This window comes from Mus pahari, chromosome 12 (assembly GCF_900095145.1).
Source record: "Mus pahari chromosome 12, PAHARI_EIJ_v1.1, whole genome shotgun sequence".
Lineage (NCBI taxonomy): Eukaryota > Metazoa > Chordata > Mammalia > Rodentia > Muridae > Mus > Mus pahari.
The window spans coordinates 52,636,467-52,654,440 of NC_034601.1; the positions used below are offsets into that span (position 1 = coordinate 52,636,467).

Consider the following 17,974-nt stretch of genomic DNA (forward strand, 5'->3'; position numbering starts at 1 on the left):
TTAGATTTTTTTAAATTTTTAAAAATACTCATAGTACATGTTTAAAACATTATTTTTGCACCATCTATCTTTTCTCCGTTCTGTTTTTTTTTCTTTTACGTTTAAAATTAAAATATAATCCTATCATTTGTCTCCCTTCCTCCCTCTGAACCTTCCTATAAACCCTTCCTTGTTCTCACTCAGATCCATGCCCTCTGTTTTCATTAATTGATATTAATGGGAAGATTATTTCATGCATGCTCAGCATTCCTTATTCGCTATGATTCTTTTCTATATTGTAGTTTTCATTATTTATTTACATTTCAAATGTTAACCAGCTTCCCAGTGTCCCCTCCGCAAACCCTCTATTTCCTCCCATAACCCATGCTTCTATGTGTGTGCTTCCCCACCCACCCACTCCCTCCTCACCGCCGTAGCACTCCCCTATGCTGGGGCATAGAGCCTTCACAGGACCAAGGGCCTCTCCTCCCACTGATGCCAGATAAGGCCATCCTCGGATACATATGCAGAAGGAGCCATGGGTCGCTCCATGTGTACTCTTTGGTTGGATGTTTAGTGCTCGGAAGCTGTGGGTGGGGGGTGGGGGCAGTCTGGTTGTTTTGTTTGAGGCCTCGTGAGCTTTCCTACATCCACTTTCCAATGACTGTTGTCCTTGTTTGGCGCCTGTTGGACAGATATATTGCTAAGACTTTCTGAGTGTAGCTTCTGATGCTATTAGGAGACACACTCTCAGAGCAGACTCCCTGACATTCTGGCTCTTATCCTTTTTTGATCCCCCTCTTCTACAATGTTCTCCAAGCCTTAGATCTGGGTCTATTCTATATCAGCTGGTTGCCACAGCTGCATTTTGATTGATGGTGGTTTTCTGTAGTGGTCTCTGTCTTTTGCAAAAAGAAGTTCATGGGAGTTGAAGAATACAGTTACCTGTGGGTATGCTGGAAAACATTTAGAGTTTAGTTAGGTATTATGCTGAGTTAATAAAGCGGTAGTTGTAGGTTCTTCCTCAAGAACCATGACTTCACTAGCCCTATGTATTTAGCTAGGATTCCAGGGTCATGCATGGCTTTCCTATCGTTGAGCATGCCGTAAGTCCAATTAGAAAATGTTTGGTACTGTTCAGGTATTCGTGCTGCTATTGCCTCCTTAGAGTTACTGTACAGTGTTGGTCATTGTGTGGTTCGTAGATATCATTCCTAGGTAGACTTACACTTTGCTTTCTAATCCTTTTAAAGCTTACATGGTGCCTTCTGGAATCATGAGTTCCTGTTCTCAGGGAGGAAGCTTTCAGGTCAGTTCTAGCTCAGGCATGAGGTCTTCAGTGACAGGGGCTTGCCTTCTTTGTCTTGGGTGCAAGCAAGGCCAACAACAATAGCCTAAAATGTTTTGGAAATTGTTTAGGACACTATGACCAACAACTACTATCAAGGCTTCTTTCTCATGCCTGGTGTTGAGGATTTTGTTGGATGGTATTTGGTTCTTGGAGCAATCATTAAAAGCCCAGACATAAAGTATTTATTTAAACTCTACATGTATAGTTATACACAGACTGAACAAGTTTCCAACCTCATCAATAGTGAATGAGGGTTCCCTTTGTGCCACGCTTCCTCCAGAACTTATTATTGGTTCTCTGATCCTATTCTCAATTTACCTGGAAAGTCAGTTACATCTAAAACATTAGAATAATCTCAGTGGAATATATTTTTATTTTATTGTTATTAATTTGTAATACTTTTGTTTTCAAAAGAAATAAAACATGTGGAAACAAATGTTATAATAGGTTCCCTAGTAGTGACTTCATAATTTTTGCATACTATCTGGAGACTGGCTATTCTACTGGGATTCTTTTAGTGGCATTGAGGAAATTTCAGAACTAATATCACAGGTAGCATTTAAGATGTGAAAAAGAATTCAATCCAAACTTCTCCTAAGAAAAAAATACCATGAAGAGAACAATTGTCTATGCTATCTTTTTCCTTCACTTTAAGAGTTCTTCATGATGATTTATGTCTCTCTACATCCATACATCTCCTTATAGGAACTAGGTGAGGATACAGTACTTTTTGATGTAATTATATTTTTGAGAAGAGTGTTTTAGTGCTAAAAGATTGTTTTACAAAGTACCAATATACAAGAAATATATTTGTTAAGGTGATTTTCCTACAAAATTATAATATGAAAAAAAAAGCAGTAGTGATTGGAAAAATACCCTGAAACATCTTGTCTGATCCTCTTAATCTTTATGACTACAAATGTAGATATTTGCAGATCATAAATTTGAGCTCAACTGAATTCATAAAGAACTCTTAACACTAGTCTTTCAGCTATGCTGTTATTGGCATCAGTGAAAAAGAAAAACAGAGGTTTATAGATTGCTGAGGTTATGCGTCTAGGTGAGTTCAACACTTTGCAGAAAAAAATAAAATTTAAAAAAAAATTCATTAACTAGAGAAAACAAATAACCAAGTAATTCAGAGGTGCCATTGAGACTAAAAGATTTTGAAATTCTAACTATATAAATAAATGCTTCTGTAAGAATTATTGACCCAATATGCTGAATATTTTATTAAGTAAATGTATTCTGATACTAATATTGCAATCTTCCAGTATCTGAAAGAGGTTTTCCAGCTGCCGAGATCACAGAAGTGTGTGACACCTGAGGTGACTCAGTTCTGCACTTACCTGGTTCATGGTTTGGATAGTATTACTAGAAATATGCAGAAGGGACGAAATCACTATCTAAAGAGGCAGCTTCATTGCTGAATTTTTGGAAGATATTAAATGAGGATAAATCCCCAAATGTCTTTTGAGACTTGGTGTAGAATACAGAATATTTATTAGACTCACTGTCAGCTTCTCTGTTTAGTTAACAGGCTACCATACCCAGTCAGACTCCAAAGTTGTTTTTCATATTCTCAATAAAAATGAAAAAGAATAATTTCTACAGTATAACTTCTTTGTTTCAGAAATGACTTTGGTAAACATATATGTTTTTACCATCTCAAGGTTACTTTTTTTCAGCCTTTTATTCTCAATAATTTGAATATCTGAAGTATAGTTTATGTTAATAATCATGCGATGTGTCTATGACTAAGTGACAAACTATGAAGCCAGTTTGGATTCCCTTTCCTCAACCCAAGTTTAAACACAATCTATCCTAAATCTTTTATCTTCCAGTTTGTGAAACTTTCAAATGCTTTTTGAGAGTTCATTTGTCTTTGTTTGTCTTTGTCATAGACATTGCATACTAATTTGATTCATTGTATTCAGATCTAATTTTCTATATAAAAAAAACCTTACTATTTGAACATGTAAATGGAATCCAGATAATGAAAACACTGAGGATTCTTTCTACTGTGGCTATTTCCTTTCTATTATAATATTTTACTGATATTTATATATAATATACAATTACATAATCATTATGTATTTACATAATTTCCCCTTGCTCTCCAACACTTCCCATATACTCCCTACTGTGCTCTCTTTCAAATTCATAGCCTTTTTCTTTAATTGTTGTTATGCACATATATGTGTATACACACACAGACATATATCTATATATATGTTCATATATATATATTCCTAGTTACATAAAAATAATCTTCTCAGTCTACATTCTGTTACTTATATGCATATATTTTCAGGGCTGACCATTTAGTATTGAATAAACAATGGGGGTGCTCTTCCCTATGGAAGACATTTGCCCACTTAGCATTTCTTATTTGCACAAGATTATTTGTTGCAGATTGTGGGGTTTTTTTTGCAGTGTTATATTCTAATTTTGATAATCCCCCTTATAATAACTATTACAGGAGCAACTGGAGAGTGGCTACATTCTCTTTAGGTGTGTATGTAATTAATCTACTAAAAGATATCGTCAGCTACATATTTTTGAACTGGCAAGTGTAATGAGAGATCTTATATTGATATTTAGCATGCAAACAAATCACTAGTATTTATGTGAGTGTGTGTGTTGCCTCTTAAAACACTTATTGTAATATATTAGTTGTATCACCTCATTATCACTCCTGAGATAAGAATGACAGTGTCGTAATGCAGAAAATACTAAGTAATTACTTTCTTAAAGGAACTAATTACTGCTCAGAGTAATTGTATTGGGAAAATTTAAAGTATTTATTTGACATAAGAGATTGATTTATCTTTTAAATTATGCTTTTGTTTGTCTTTTAAAACTAAAGTCCTTTCTGCGTATTCTGTTCAGTATAGAGTACATAAGAAGTGGTTTAAAATTGATTAAGCATTTTTGGATTTTTATCAGTGTTCTTTAAAGTGACTGTGGTATATAATGCATTAAATAACTTTGACTCTTAATTGTGTATAAAGCATTACAGTTATTTATGCAACTTAGAGTGACTGACTATATTGTAAGGCCTTATTGGTATCTTTAGGGTATTCCCTAGTATTTCTCATGAAAACATATCATTAAAATTCTCTATATGTCAGCCAGGTGTGGTGGCGCACGCCTTTGACACCAGCACTCAGGAGGCAGAGGCAGTCAGATTTCCGATTTCTAGGCCAGCCTGGTCTACAAAGTGAGTTCCAGGACAGCCAGAGCTATACAGAGAAACCCTGTCTCTCGAAAAAAAAAAAAATCTCTATATTTCAAAATCATTTTTAAAATCTTTGTATGTCAGATGTATTTGTGAAAACAAAAATATCCCATACTCATACGTTGTTGAAAATCAGGGTCAACACCACAGAGTAAACTAAGGCAAGGCATAGAGTCGGTGACTGGGAGCCCGTCCTGATAGTAGCTGAAGGGGACCACTGGTGATGTCAGCCAGCAAATAGAGAAAAAAAAAAGAGGGGAAGAAAATCACACACACACACACACACACACACACACACACACACACACACACACACTGTGGATGAAGCAAGACAAGCTTCAACAACTTCACACATATGCATACATACATACATACATATATACATACATACATACACATTCACACATTGGGTGGATGGAGCAAAGCTCCAACCAACTTTATGTATTGTACATATATACACATATACGCATTCAGTGGATGGAGGAAACTCCAATGAGCTGCCTCCAAAGTATTTATTTTTTCTTTTAGCCTTTTTATGTATCTAAAATAAAGTTTTCTACATAAGAAAGGGATTACCTATATAAGAAAAAGAATATGTAGCCACAAATTATATATTCTCTAAAACAAAGTTATTATTCACAAAAACATATTCTTCAAAAAGAGATTAAAATCATTACCTAAAGGGAAAGCACAACAGGATTATTAATTATGTATTTTTCTCTTGAAACTCATACCTAAGTAAACATTTACCATCTATCTTTCTCTCCACAAGCTCATCATAACCCAAAAGCAATAACTGTTTTGTCATTGATTAACAAAGTTTAAACAAACCATTCTATTGTAGCAAGTTTTTTCCCCTATGCTTAGCTGATGACAATTTGTATTTACCAAGAAACAGATTATCATATATCTTATATCTTATTTTCGAGGTCTTGATATGTTAAATTGGTTAATCATCTATTTTCTACTTTTATATTCATAATAGAATTATTTACTCTTTAATCATAACCCTATTTTTCATGATGGACACCAAATCCTATGGCCACATCCCTAGATCAAAAGATTCAGAAACTCAGACCAATCCTAGAATGAATGTTTTCTTTGATCATTAACATGTCCCAAACCTATTTTTCTTTTCCAGGTACAAATATGCATTTTAATGCATGAAAGCTCACTGTTTCCCCTTTGCAACATATGCAGCCCTCGCTACAAGTAAAGGGGCACATTCTATTCTTAATTCTAACTTTGTTATAACATAAGCCATCTCCTTAAATGCTCTATCAGTAACCCTAACTTCCTAAAAACTATTTAAATCAAATCAAGAATTATGTTAAATTATTATTTCATCTAAACAGTATTACTTTTATGAAAATTCATCTTCATATTGAATCTACAGTAAAAGCTCCTACTGCATGTTGTTTGCCAATAAAGTTTGATTAATGAGCATGTGAGAAAGAAGATGTGATACTGACATCAATCGTATCTTGCTTGAAACTTGGTAATATTTTCATCTAAATCTCCTTCCAGTGAGAAGCCTGAGGTGATGTTATGGAGGTGAACAGGACCCTCGTGACCGAGTTTATTCTCAGAGGAATAACAGATCTTCCAGAGCTGCAAGTTCCACTGTTCTTGTTGTTCTTCTTTGTCTATGTCACTACCATGGTGGGCAACCTTGGCTTGATCATTCTCATCTGGAAGGATTCCCATCTTCACACACCCATGTACTATTTCCTTGGAAGTTTAGCTTTTGCTGACGCCTGCACTTCATCCTCAGTGACTCCCAGAATGCTTATCAACATGTTAGATAATGGTAAAATGATTTCCCTCTCTGAATGCATGGCCCAATATTATGGTTTTGGATTCAGTGCAACCACAGAATGTTTCCTCCTGGTAGCAATGGCCTATGACCGCTATGTGGCCATATGCAATCCTCTGCTCTATCTTGTAGTGATGTCCAACAGAGTGTGCACTTGCCTGATAAGTGGCTCATATATAATTGGTTTTCTGCATCCACTTGTTCATGTAGGCTTATTATTTAGGTTAACCTTCTGCAAATCCAATATAATAGATCATTTTTACTGTGAGATCCTGCCACTCTATACAATTTCTTGCACTGANCCATCNATTAACGCATTTGTGGTCTTCATTTTTNCTGCTGTGATACAAGCTGTTACCTTCATGAGTATTGCAGTCTCNTATGCCCATGTCCTCTTTTCCATCCTGAAAACAAAGTCTGAGAGGGGCAGAAGAAAAGCCTTCTCCACCTGCAGTGCCCACCTGCTCTCGGTGTCTCTGTTCTACGGGACTCTCTTCTTCATGTACGTGAGCCCTGGGTCCGGGCCAAGTAAATATAAGAATAAGATGTATTCTCTGTTTTACACCATTGTGATTCCTCTACTAAACCCCTTCATTTACAGCTTAAGAAACAAGGAAGTTTTAGGGGCTCTGAGAAAAATCATAAAGCCATAAATATTTTTCAGAAAAAAATGGTGTTTTTTTTAAATACATCAAAATTTCTGATCTTGTTATCAAATATGTGATATAATGCTAAATAATACAATATAATCTTTATTCTCTGCAATTGTAATAGAAATATTATAGATTTATAAATACTTAATGGACACTTTAAAGGTAGATTTCACCTATAGGTTATTTTTAATCCATACAGATAGATAAAGAGTAAATCAGCCAATTAAATCTCCTTGTAACACAAACTCTAGTGTTTACAGATAAACTTCATATGTAAAATGTATAAATTTTAATAGTGCTTTGAATTTATATTCCCTAAATAAATCCTATGTTTATACAAATCCTTTGTTTAAAATATATTTATCCTCTACAAAATATGTTTTACAACTTTAAATGCATTTTATTTCATGGTTCAAAGTGACAAATAATCTGTCATAATAATGTGACAGTTCGTCTGTCATAATAATAGAAAACTTGGATTCCATATTTGGTGCTCAGATATTCTCAGTTTTAAGTGAAATGCTTTTTTCATGTGATAACTGCACAGTGTTCACAAAATGTGTGTATGTGAGTGTGTTGTGTAACAAACTATATTTCAAACCTCTTTTCAGTAATTCATATAATGACTATATATATGACATATATATATATATATAAAATGACATATATATGACTATATCATATATAACTATATCATATCATTCTATGATCAGTATGTAAACTTAAAATAATATTGATCTTAATAATAACCTTAAACCAAATGTGAGAAAGTATACTTTCTTAAGAATTTAAACTGTTTATTTCATGTGACTATATGTTCATGCATGCATATGTATATTCGTGTGTGTGTGCGTGTGTATGTGTGAGAGGGGTGGTGCCTGCTGTGTATGTGTGTATGCATGCATACATGCCCCTAACCAACAACTCAAAAGGAAGTATCCCACACCTTGCACTGGTCTTTTTTACTGGCAACTCTTCTGGAAGTAGCACTATCCCACATGCAGGGTAATTCCACTTAAACTTATGTGTGTGCATGTGTGTATATATATATATATATATATGCGTGAATATGTATATGTGTGTGCTATTACAAGATTTTACTACATGGCTATTTCAAATGTTCTCTGAGCTTTGACAGGAGGGATTTGATGGAGATTTCCAAATTAGACTCTTTCTCTGCATAATATCCACTTGTGTGTCTATTCCCACAAGTAGATGGGAATCTGCTGCCAGAGGAAGCCTCTCTGATGATAACTGGATAAGGCGCTAGTCTATCAGTATAGCAAAGTATCATTAAGAATCATTTTAATTGTTTGGTTTTTGTTCCTGTCTTTTGTTTTGGGTTTTGTTTTTTTTTTGGTTTTGGTTTTCTTGGTTTTGGTTTTCTAGTTTGGTGTTGATTTCTTTGTTGTTGGTTTGTTCATTTGTCAGTCATGTTTGTTCTTCAGGCTATCTAATCTCTGGTTCTTGGTTACCCAAACAGTGTCAAGTATTGGTTTTATCCCCTGGAGTGGCCCTTAAGTCAAATAAAACTTTGGTTGGCAACTCCCACAAGTTCTCTGCCACCATTACCCTAGCATATTTTACAGACAGAATAAATTATAGGTCAAGGGTTTTGTGGCTGGGTTGACGTCCAGGTTGTTTTAGGTAACCTACAGAGTGCCTTTCTGCACTAAACATGCTAGAATGTAGAAATGAAGGATCCATGTAGACATCAGCTCAACTTATCCATGTTCTTTGAGTTTGTGGATGTTGTCTGCAGCAATGTGGTCTGACTGTCAGTTTCCAGACAACAAACCTTTGCTTAGCACAAGCCTGGGTTGTTTGGGGATCTTCATGTGAACTCCGTTGGCTAGCAACGTAATTGAATGCCACCCAGTCCTGCCACTGTAAACTTTGCCTGATTTTGAGAAATGGACAGTTGAATTTCTATATCCCCTGTTATAAATCCTCAGCAGGATAACCTTCATAGCTTCCAGGGAATCTCCACTGTACCAGGTTTCTACAACACACACCAAATTCACAACTCTAAAATCTCTCCCACACATTCTCCCTCCATCCCATCATCCCCATGAACACCTAATAACACTCACTCCTATTGCCATGTGATAAAATAAAATCTAATCTATTTCACTATCTCAGGGAGATCCATGCCTCCCCCATTAGAGACTTCTTCTTTGCCTAACCACTTGGGTTCTACAGATTGAGAATTTGTTATAATTTACTTGATGGATAATATTACTGTATAAATGATACAAATCATGTTTGTAATTCTGGGTCTCGGTTACTTCACTAAGGAAAATTTCTTTCAAGTCCTATCAACCTGTGTGGAGGAATTTTAATCCAGCAAGATGACTGTTCTGGTAAGGGGTCCTTCTAGGTCTGAGTAATACAGCTGGAATGCCAAACATTTAATCTCTCTGACTAGAATAAGACACTCTTTTGTTACACACCTTTAATCCTAAATAATGATGTCTTATTGAGGGGCAGACAAAGTGACAAATCAGAGAAAGATTTGACAGAATAAGTCAGAGATAGGCGACAACAAACTCTTTTGAGAACAAACAAGAAAGGAAGGCTGTGTAAGAACATTACAGAGTGAGTCAGGAGTAGAGTGCAGTTCAGTGAGTGCAGTGCTGTTGAGTTCAGGTAATGTGCTGAAGTTCTGTTGAATTCAGTTCAGTGCAGTTCAGTTAAATGCAGTTGAGTTTAGGCAGTTCTGTTCCGTTCCATTCAGTTTATGCAGTCAGTGCATTCAGTAAAGTTTAGTTTGTGGAATTCAGAGGCAGTTTTTTTTTCAAAGCAGAGCAATTCAGTGAGAAGTCAATAGAAGCCTGTTTGAATCAGTCAGCTTGGAGAAAAGTTTTGCATCAGAACAGCTCTCAGTTGAACCATCTAGGCAGAGTTCAGAAAGAACTAGAAAGGATGGGATTATTCAAGAGTAAGCCTCTGAAAAAATAATTACATCTAGTGGGAGAAAGCAAAATTTACAACTTGCCTGCAAATTTCATAATATCATTTTTAACAGCTGCATGATACTATATTGTTGAAATATAACATATTTTCTTCTTTCATTCTTCTATTGAGGAAGATCTAGGTTCTTCCAGTTTTTGGACTATAATGAATAAAGTCTCAATGAACATGGCTGAGGAAGTGACCTTGTAGTAGTGTGGTTGAATCTTGAAGTAGAACAATTCCAAATTTTCTAAAGAAACACTATATTTATTTAGTAGCTGTACAAGTTTGCATACCCCCAGCACTGGAGGAGTATTTCCTTGTTCTATGTCCTTACCTACATGAGCTGTCACATGTGTTAGTGATCTTAGGCATTCTGACAGGTGTAGAATGGAGTTTCAAAGTAGTTCTGATTGGCATTTCTCTGATGGCTAAGAATGGTAGCATTTCTTAAAAGTTTCTCAGCCATTTGAGATTCCTCTATTAAGAATTCTATATTTAGATCTGCACATAATTTTTCAATTGAATTGTTTGTTTTTAATCTAGTTTTTTAATTATTTACATATTTTCAATATTGATTCACTAGTGGATGTGGAGTTGTTAAAAAAATTTCCCCATTCCAAGAACTGCCTTTTTGTCCAAATGATTGCATCCTTTGCTTTACAGAAGCTTTTTAGTTTCATGAGGTTCTATTTATTAGTTGGTGAACTTGGTGGCTCCACTACTGCTATTTGTTGAGAAAGTGATCACTGGTGCTAATGTATTCTTTGCCTTCTATTTTATCAGGTGCAGTGTATCTGGTTTTATGTTGACATCTTTGATCAATCTTGGACTTGAGTTTTGTATAGGGTAATAAATAGGGATCTATTTGCATTCTTCTACATGCAGGTATCCAGTTTGACCAGCACCATTCGTTGAAGATGCTGTCTTTTTTTGCAATGTGTATTTATAGTTATATATATTCAGGTGTCCATAGGTTATGTGGATTTGTTTGTTTTATATTTAGTTCCACTAATGTGTCTGGTTTTTTTCCAATATGTGTGGTTTCATTACTATAGCACTGTACTACAACTCGAAATAGAAAATGGTGGGATTCTAGCAGCTCCTTTATCCTTCAGGATTATTTTAGCCATCCTGGGTTTTCAACTTTGCATATAAAGTGGAGAACTGTCCTTTAAAAATCTGTAAAGAATTGTGTTGACCAACCAGAGAACATGCATGGGATGAACCTACACTCTCTACACACATTTAAAAGATGTGCAACTTGGTCTTCACATAGAAACCCCAACAACATAGGTAGGGGCTGTCTCTGACTCTGTTGCCTGAATTTGGATTCATTTTCACAAACTCGACGACCTTGCCTAGATTCAATAGGAGATGTGCCTAGTCTTGCTGCAACTTGATATTTCAAGGTGGTAGATATCTATGGGAGGCCTGCCTTCTCTTAGGCAAAAAAATTTGGTAGATTTTCTTTGTTGAACTATCCCTACATCTTTGGGATGAAGTCTATTTTAATTATGAAGAATCATCTTTTTTGCTGTGTTCTTTGATTTGGTTTGTGAGTATTTTTGAGTATTTTTACATCAATGTTCATGAGGGAAATTTGTCTCTAATTCTCTTTGTTGGCACTTTATGTGGTTGGGGTCTCAGGGTAACTGTGGCCTCATAAAGTGAATTATGCAGTGTTCTTTCTGTTCCTATTTTGATGAATCATCTTGCCAAGAAACGAAAGTGCTAGCTCAGGAGTCCCTAGGCCTGAAGTGAGGCCAGGGCTGTGGGATTCTCTGACTCTTGGACATCCAGGCATCACTGAGAGTTGCAGAAGAGCAGAGAACTGACTTCATAGTCATCAGGGAAATGCAAACCAAAATGACCCTGAGATTCTACCTTATATCAATCACAATGGCTAAGATCAAAACCTCAAGGGGCAGCACATGCGGGAAAGAATGTAGAGCGAGGAGAACACTCCTACATCCCTGGTGAGAGTGAAAACTTGTACAACCAGTCTGGAAATTAATTTGGTAGTTTCTCAGAAATTTGGGATAATTCTACCTCAAGACTCAGCTATACCACACCTGGGCATATACACAAAAGATGTCCAACAATCCCACAAAGACATTTGTTCAACTATTTTCATAACAGTTTATTTATAATAGCCTGAAACCTGCAAATAACCTAGATGTCCCTTAAATGAAAAATGGATAAAGAAAATGTGGTTCATTTATACAATGGAATACAACTTGGCTATTAAAAACAAGAACTTGATGAATTTACAGGCAAATGGATAAAACTTGAAAATATCATCCTGAGGGAGACAGCCCAGACCCAGAAGGACATTCATGGTATGTAGTTACTTATAAGTGGGTTTTAGAAAAAAAAAAAAAAAAGCCATGGTACAGTCCTCAGATCGAAAGAAACCAGGTATCAAGGATAGCCAAAGGGAGTATCGTTAAATCGTTCTCAAAAAGGGAACCAAACTAGACATCAGAGGTTGATGGAGGGAAGGATCCAGATGGGAGAGGTATAGGGATATTAGGTGTAGGGAGAGCAGGAGAGAGAGAGAGAAATTGGAAATTGGCAGTGGGGTGACCATCTGTAAGAGTCAGAGAACTGAAATGAGGTGGACGGGAGACCTATGGGAATGACTCTAGGTGAAACTACTAGCAGTGGATATGGATCCTGAAGTGCCACTTTCTGCACTAGGCAGCACTCCCAGTGGAGGGATAGGACAGCAACCCACCCANAAAACCTTTGACCCAAAATGTGTATTGCCTATGAGATGTGCAGGGACAAATATAGAGCAGAGATGTAGGGAGTGACCAACCAATGACTGGCCCAGATTGAGACCCATCCCATGGCCAAGAGCCAGTCCCTGACACTGAAGGATACTCTGTTATGCTTGCAGACAGCATAACTGGCCTCTGAAGAACTCCATCCAACAATTGGTCAAATCAGATGCAGAGACCCACCACCAAGTATAATATGGAGCTCAGGGAGTCTTGTGAAAGAGCTGGAGGAAGGTTTGGGGGTCCAGAAGAGGATAGACATGCCATGCGAAGACCAACAGAGTCAACTAACCTGGACCTTTGTGGGCTCCCAGAGACTGAACCACCAACCAAGGATGAGCTAGATCTAGCGCCCCCTGTCCCTGCACATTTATACCAGATATGTGGTTTGTTCTTCATGTGTGTACCCCAAGAACTGGAGCAAGGGCTGTCCCTGAGTCTGGTGCCTGCCTGTGGATTCTGTTTCCCTAACTGATCTACGTTTTCTGGCCTTTGTGAGAGAAGATGAGCCTAGTCCTTCATTGATTTCGTGTGCCATGGGGAGAAGGGGTGATACACAGGAGGACTCCACCTTCTCAGAGGAGAATGGGAGTTAGGGGGAGAAACTGTGGGAGGGGAAGCCTGGGAGGATAGGGGAGCTGATATTGTTATTTAAAGTGAATAATTTAATTAATTGGAAAAAAAGGGAATACTCAGTATTCTGAGTGGAGTATCCCAGACCCAAAAGACAAATGCTACATGTTCTGTACTAGAGAGAAAGCAGACAACTCCTGCCCCAAATCTAGTGTCAGACAAAGCAAAGGCAGCACAAGAATAAACCCAGAATGTCTACTTTTCAAGACTGCTTTAAATAAAAAACAAAAGTAGGTATTGGCTTTAGCTGTCTTGAGTGACCACAAAAAGAAAATAAGAAAAAAAAATAATAATAGATTTTTATTGTGACATACTTTCAAAGTATGACATATTTTCAAACTCTTTTTCTACCTGACATATAAATTGCCTGCAGCTGATTTATCCTCTCATCTGCACTAAATCAATATGACCGAGAAAATAGGCACTGCACAGTTCCCTACTGAGTGAGTAGTAAGTACGTACAGGGTTTTATAAGACAGCAGGTGTAGACAGGTAACAGAGTCATATATGAACATTTATCAATTGCATGAGATGAGTCCGTATGACTTACAAATTTATTGAAAAGCAAAGGCTCTTAGACTAGGTACAACATTTGTTTTAAAATAAAGGATAGTTTTATAAAATTTACAATTTTTCTATATATGCTCCAATAATTTTTAATACATCTTAACATTTATTTTTATTTATGGGGGCTACACACTATGGTGTTCATGAGTGGGGGTGTGAGAGTAAAGCCTGCTGGAGACATTTCTTGTCTTCCAACTTGTGGGTCCTGGGGCCGCTATTCAGTCTGCCATATTTGGAGTAGGCATCTCATTGCTGATGTGTCTAGAAAGCTCTCCATTGATTTTTTTTTATTTGTTTGGTTTTAAATAAATTAATAAGTTGCAGCATTTTCAGTAGGTGTGACAGAAATATTTAGCTCATTAAGACTACTCATAAATCTCAAAACATAATCATTTCAGATGCTTCATTGTTCACTCTTTGGCATGATTACACACATTTTCTAAACAGAAGATTTGGAACAAACATTCCTCAAGAATGAGGAGGTGAAATAGGTTTGTAATACAAGGATTTATGTATAAGTTTAATAAAATAACATTAACAGAGTTTTAAAATATCTGAAAACTGGGGGTGGGGGAGTTTATCATTGCACTAAAGAAAGAAATTAATGAGTATATATCAAACCTTGGGTGGGGGTAGAGAGATGACAAAGTTGTCAAAGTACTTGCTGCTTTTTCAGAGGATCAGAGCGCCATTCCAAGAACCCCACTCAGCCATGCTCAGCCATGCAGCTACCTGGAATTCCAACTCTATTTAGTTTCTTCTCTCTCTCTCTCTCTCTCTCTCTCTCTCTCTCTCTCTCTCTCTCTTTCTTCTCTCTCTCTCTCTCTCTCTCTCTCTCTCTCTCTCTCTCTCTCTCTCTCTCTCTCTCTCTCTCTCTCTCTCTCTCCTCTTCTCCTTTCTTTCCCACTGTCCCTTCCCCACTCTCTCTCTCTCTCTCTTAAACTCTCTCACACACAGGATCTCCCTATAGCTCTCTGCAGTGACTGTGGAGGTGGGAGGAGTATATCTTTCAGGTAAATAGAGACCTTTAGAACTTTAAATAATATGGAACCAAGAGTGTTAGAATGTATGAAGCTGGAAAGCAAGAGTTTCCTTGTATTATTCTTGAAAAAAGATTCTTCTCTCAATTAAGATGTGTAGACCACACTGTCGCCTTCCTTTCTTCCTCCTAGCTACTACCTTCTGAAAATTGTAGGCCTACAAAAATGACATCCAAACACAACAAAACAAGACACAATAAGACACGGCAAAATCCCTAATTTATAGAATGGAAAAAGTCACCCAATAGGAGAAACAGAATTGCAACAGTAGGTAAAAGAGACAGAGACAAGGTGTCTATGGACTATAAAAGTAATTTAAAGTAAAAATATATAAAGCAGCATATAGTCATGAATGACTTAATAGCTTAATATTTAAATAAAAATTACATGATTAGACTGCTGCATGTATTCTAACAATAGGCAAGATTTCTATTGTGTTCAAAAAATATAATCTAAAATTATGATGCACAGCAAAAGACAAAAAGATATTTTAAAAGTGAAAATTTCAGAAGATAGTCAATCATTTTATGAGTTTCTTCAGAGCACCCAAAACTTCCTTGTTTCTTAAGCTGTAAATAAATGGGTTTAGCAGAGGAATCACAACTGTGTAGAACAGAGAATACATTTTATCCTTTTGTTTACCTGATCCAGACCCAGGGCTCACATACATGAAGAGGAGGGTACCATAGAACAAAGAGACAGAGAGCAGGTGGGCACTGCAGGTGAAGAAAGCTTTTCTTCTACCCTTCTCAGACTTCATGTTCAGTACAGCAAATAGAACACGAGCATAAGAGACTACGATGGTCACAGAGGTACTAATTTGTATGGAAGAAGCAAAAATAAAAGCCACCAATCCATTAAGAGATGGATCTGTGCAAGAAATTGCATAGAGTGGCATGATTTCACAATAGAAATGATCAATAACATTAGATCTACAGAATGTTAATCTGAATAATAATCCCACATGAACTATAGGATTTAGAACACCAATTATATATGATAAACTGATTAACACAGTACAGACTCTTTTGGACATCACCACTAGATAGAGCAGAGGGTTGCATATGGCTACATAGCGGTCATAGGCCATAGCTACCAGGAGGAAAATTTCAGTTGTTGCACTGAAACAAAAAAAATAAAATTGGGCAAAACACTCACCCATGGATATCATGTCATTCTTATTTAAAAATTTCATAAGCATCTTTGGTGTCACAGAGGATGATGTGCAGGCATCAGCAAAGGCCAAATTTCCAAGGAAAAGGTACATGGGTGTGTGAAGATGAGGGTCCTTCCAGATGAGAAAGATCAAGCCAAGGTTGCCCACCATCGTGGTGACATAGATGAGGAAGAACACCAGGAAGAGGGGAACTTGCAGGTCTGGACGATCTGTTATTCCTCTGAGAACAAATTCAGTCAGCAGGGTGCTGTTTCCTTCCATGACATCCCCTCAGGATGATCACTGCAAAGAGAGATGAGACAAAGAAACATAACCAAGATTATGAGAATAGTACCAGATCATAGTCCACTTTCACACATGTCAGATGCTCCTTAATAAACAAGAAAGAACAAAGTGAACTGTTTCTGCTTTCAAAGCTTTCCTGAAATAGGAAAGAATTTATCAACAATTATGATGTACATTTTATAACATGCAATTAGCTGAAAAGTAACTGAGTAGATCAGAAACATCAATTCACTTGACCTTATAATTTAATATATAGAGAGATTATGTTTAACTTAAATACATTTATAATTTATATTTTTATATAAAATTTAGAATGGCAAAAAGGGAAAATAAACTGTATACGGAAACATTTTTTAAACAAGCCCAAGCTGAAAAGGTCTCATTGTATAATGTACTGCTTTACTATAATGACATTTTCATTCTCATTTAAAATGGATTTTGAACATGCTAATATGCTCTAGTTCTATCTCCTCCCCTGATGGTTCCTTTCACCTTCTCAAAAGACATCATTCTATTTTCAGGTCACATATATCTTTCAAATATTCTTATAGGGGAGGAAAATGGACTGTCATTTATATATTAGTTATATTGACATATCTTTCATTCTAAATCATAAACAAGTCAGGTGATAGAACTATCTTTTCTCTTTCTATCCTTTTCAAATATGTTGCCTGATTATACATATGTAATAACAAACACAATTTTGAATAAATCTTTTCATGTTTTTTCAACAAAATCATATAAAAAAACACTAATTCAATTCTTTATGGAATTAAACACACCTGAATTAAAATATTATAATTTTTGCTTTTTACAAAGAACTGAATACTCATATGTTAACTCATAATGTAACACTCACATTTATTTTAAAAGAGAACACATACACACAGAGATATATAAGCTTCTTTACATATTAACAAAATATCTAAGAAAAATAATTTAAACATGTCAAGGTGGAAAATTGTCCAGTGAATTAAGAATGTGTTTAGTATCTTAGTTATTCATAGTTTAAAAGAGATTTTAACAATTCCACAGTGTCTCCTGAGCTTCTAGTTGTTTGAGAAAAATTTGAAATTAAAGGTGCTGTGGAATATCACGGGGCACAGGAACACGGAATGAATGGTCAATGTCCCCATTATCTGCATTCTGCATAAGTTATAAAAACTATACTTCTGTAAAAAAAAAACAATTAGGTAAAACTTGCTTAGGTTAAAACTAATTTACAATGCTCACAGATATAACAGGCAAGGCAGAAATTTTAACCAAGCCCTGTATACCCATGTATAGACTGTCACCAGACATAGCAGTGGTTACAGATCCTTTGCAATACAGCAGGAGAGCAGTCAAGTAAGGACCAACCACATTTCTGTAATAATAAATGTGCCTAGTCTGGGCTAAATGTAGTTTGAACACTTGTATCACTACATTGATGGCCTAAAATTGGAGCTGATCAATTAGAAATACAAAGTTTCATTCTCTAATCTTGCAGTG

General features: G+C 36.2%; 2 protein-coding genes across 2 annotated transcripts; one reads left to right on the top strand and one right to left on the bottom strand.

Annotated features, from left to right (window-relative positions):
- The first annotated feature begins 6,119 nt into the window (after positions 1-6,119).
- LOC110329774 (olfactory receptor 5AC1-like) lies at positions 6,120-7,040 on the top strand. Its single transcript, XM_021209640.1, has one exon. The coding sequence runs from the start codon at positions 6,120-6,122 to the stop codon at positions 7,038-7,040; it is 921 nt and encodes a 306-aa protein (XP_021065299.1).
- An 8,501-nt stretch (positions 7,041-15,541) lies between these two features.
- Positions 15,542-16,459, bottom strand: LOC110329751 (olfactory receptor 5AC1-like). Its single transcript, XM_021209598.1, has one exon. The coding sequence runs from the start codon at positions 16,457-16,459 to the stop codon at positions 15,542-15,544; it is 918 nt and encodes a 305-aa protein (XP_021065257.1).
- Between the last annotated feature and the right edge of the window lie 1,515 nt (positions 16,460-17,974).

What these genes read in the sequence shown, in the direction of transcription:
- LOC110329751 (XM_021209598.1), bottom strand. Translation starts at nt 16,459, where the DNA reads ATGGAAGGAAACAGCACCCTGCTGACTGAATTTGTTCTCAGAGGAATA.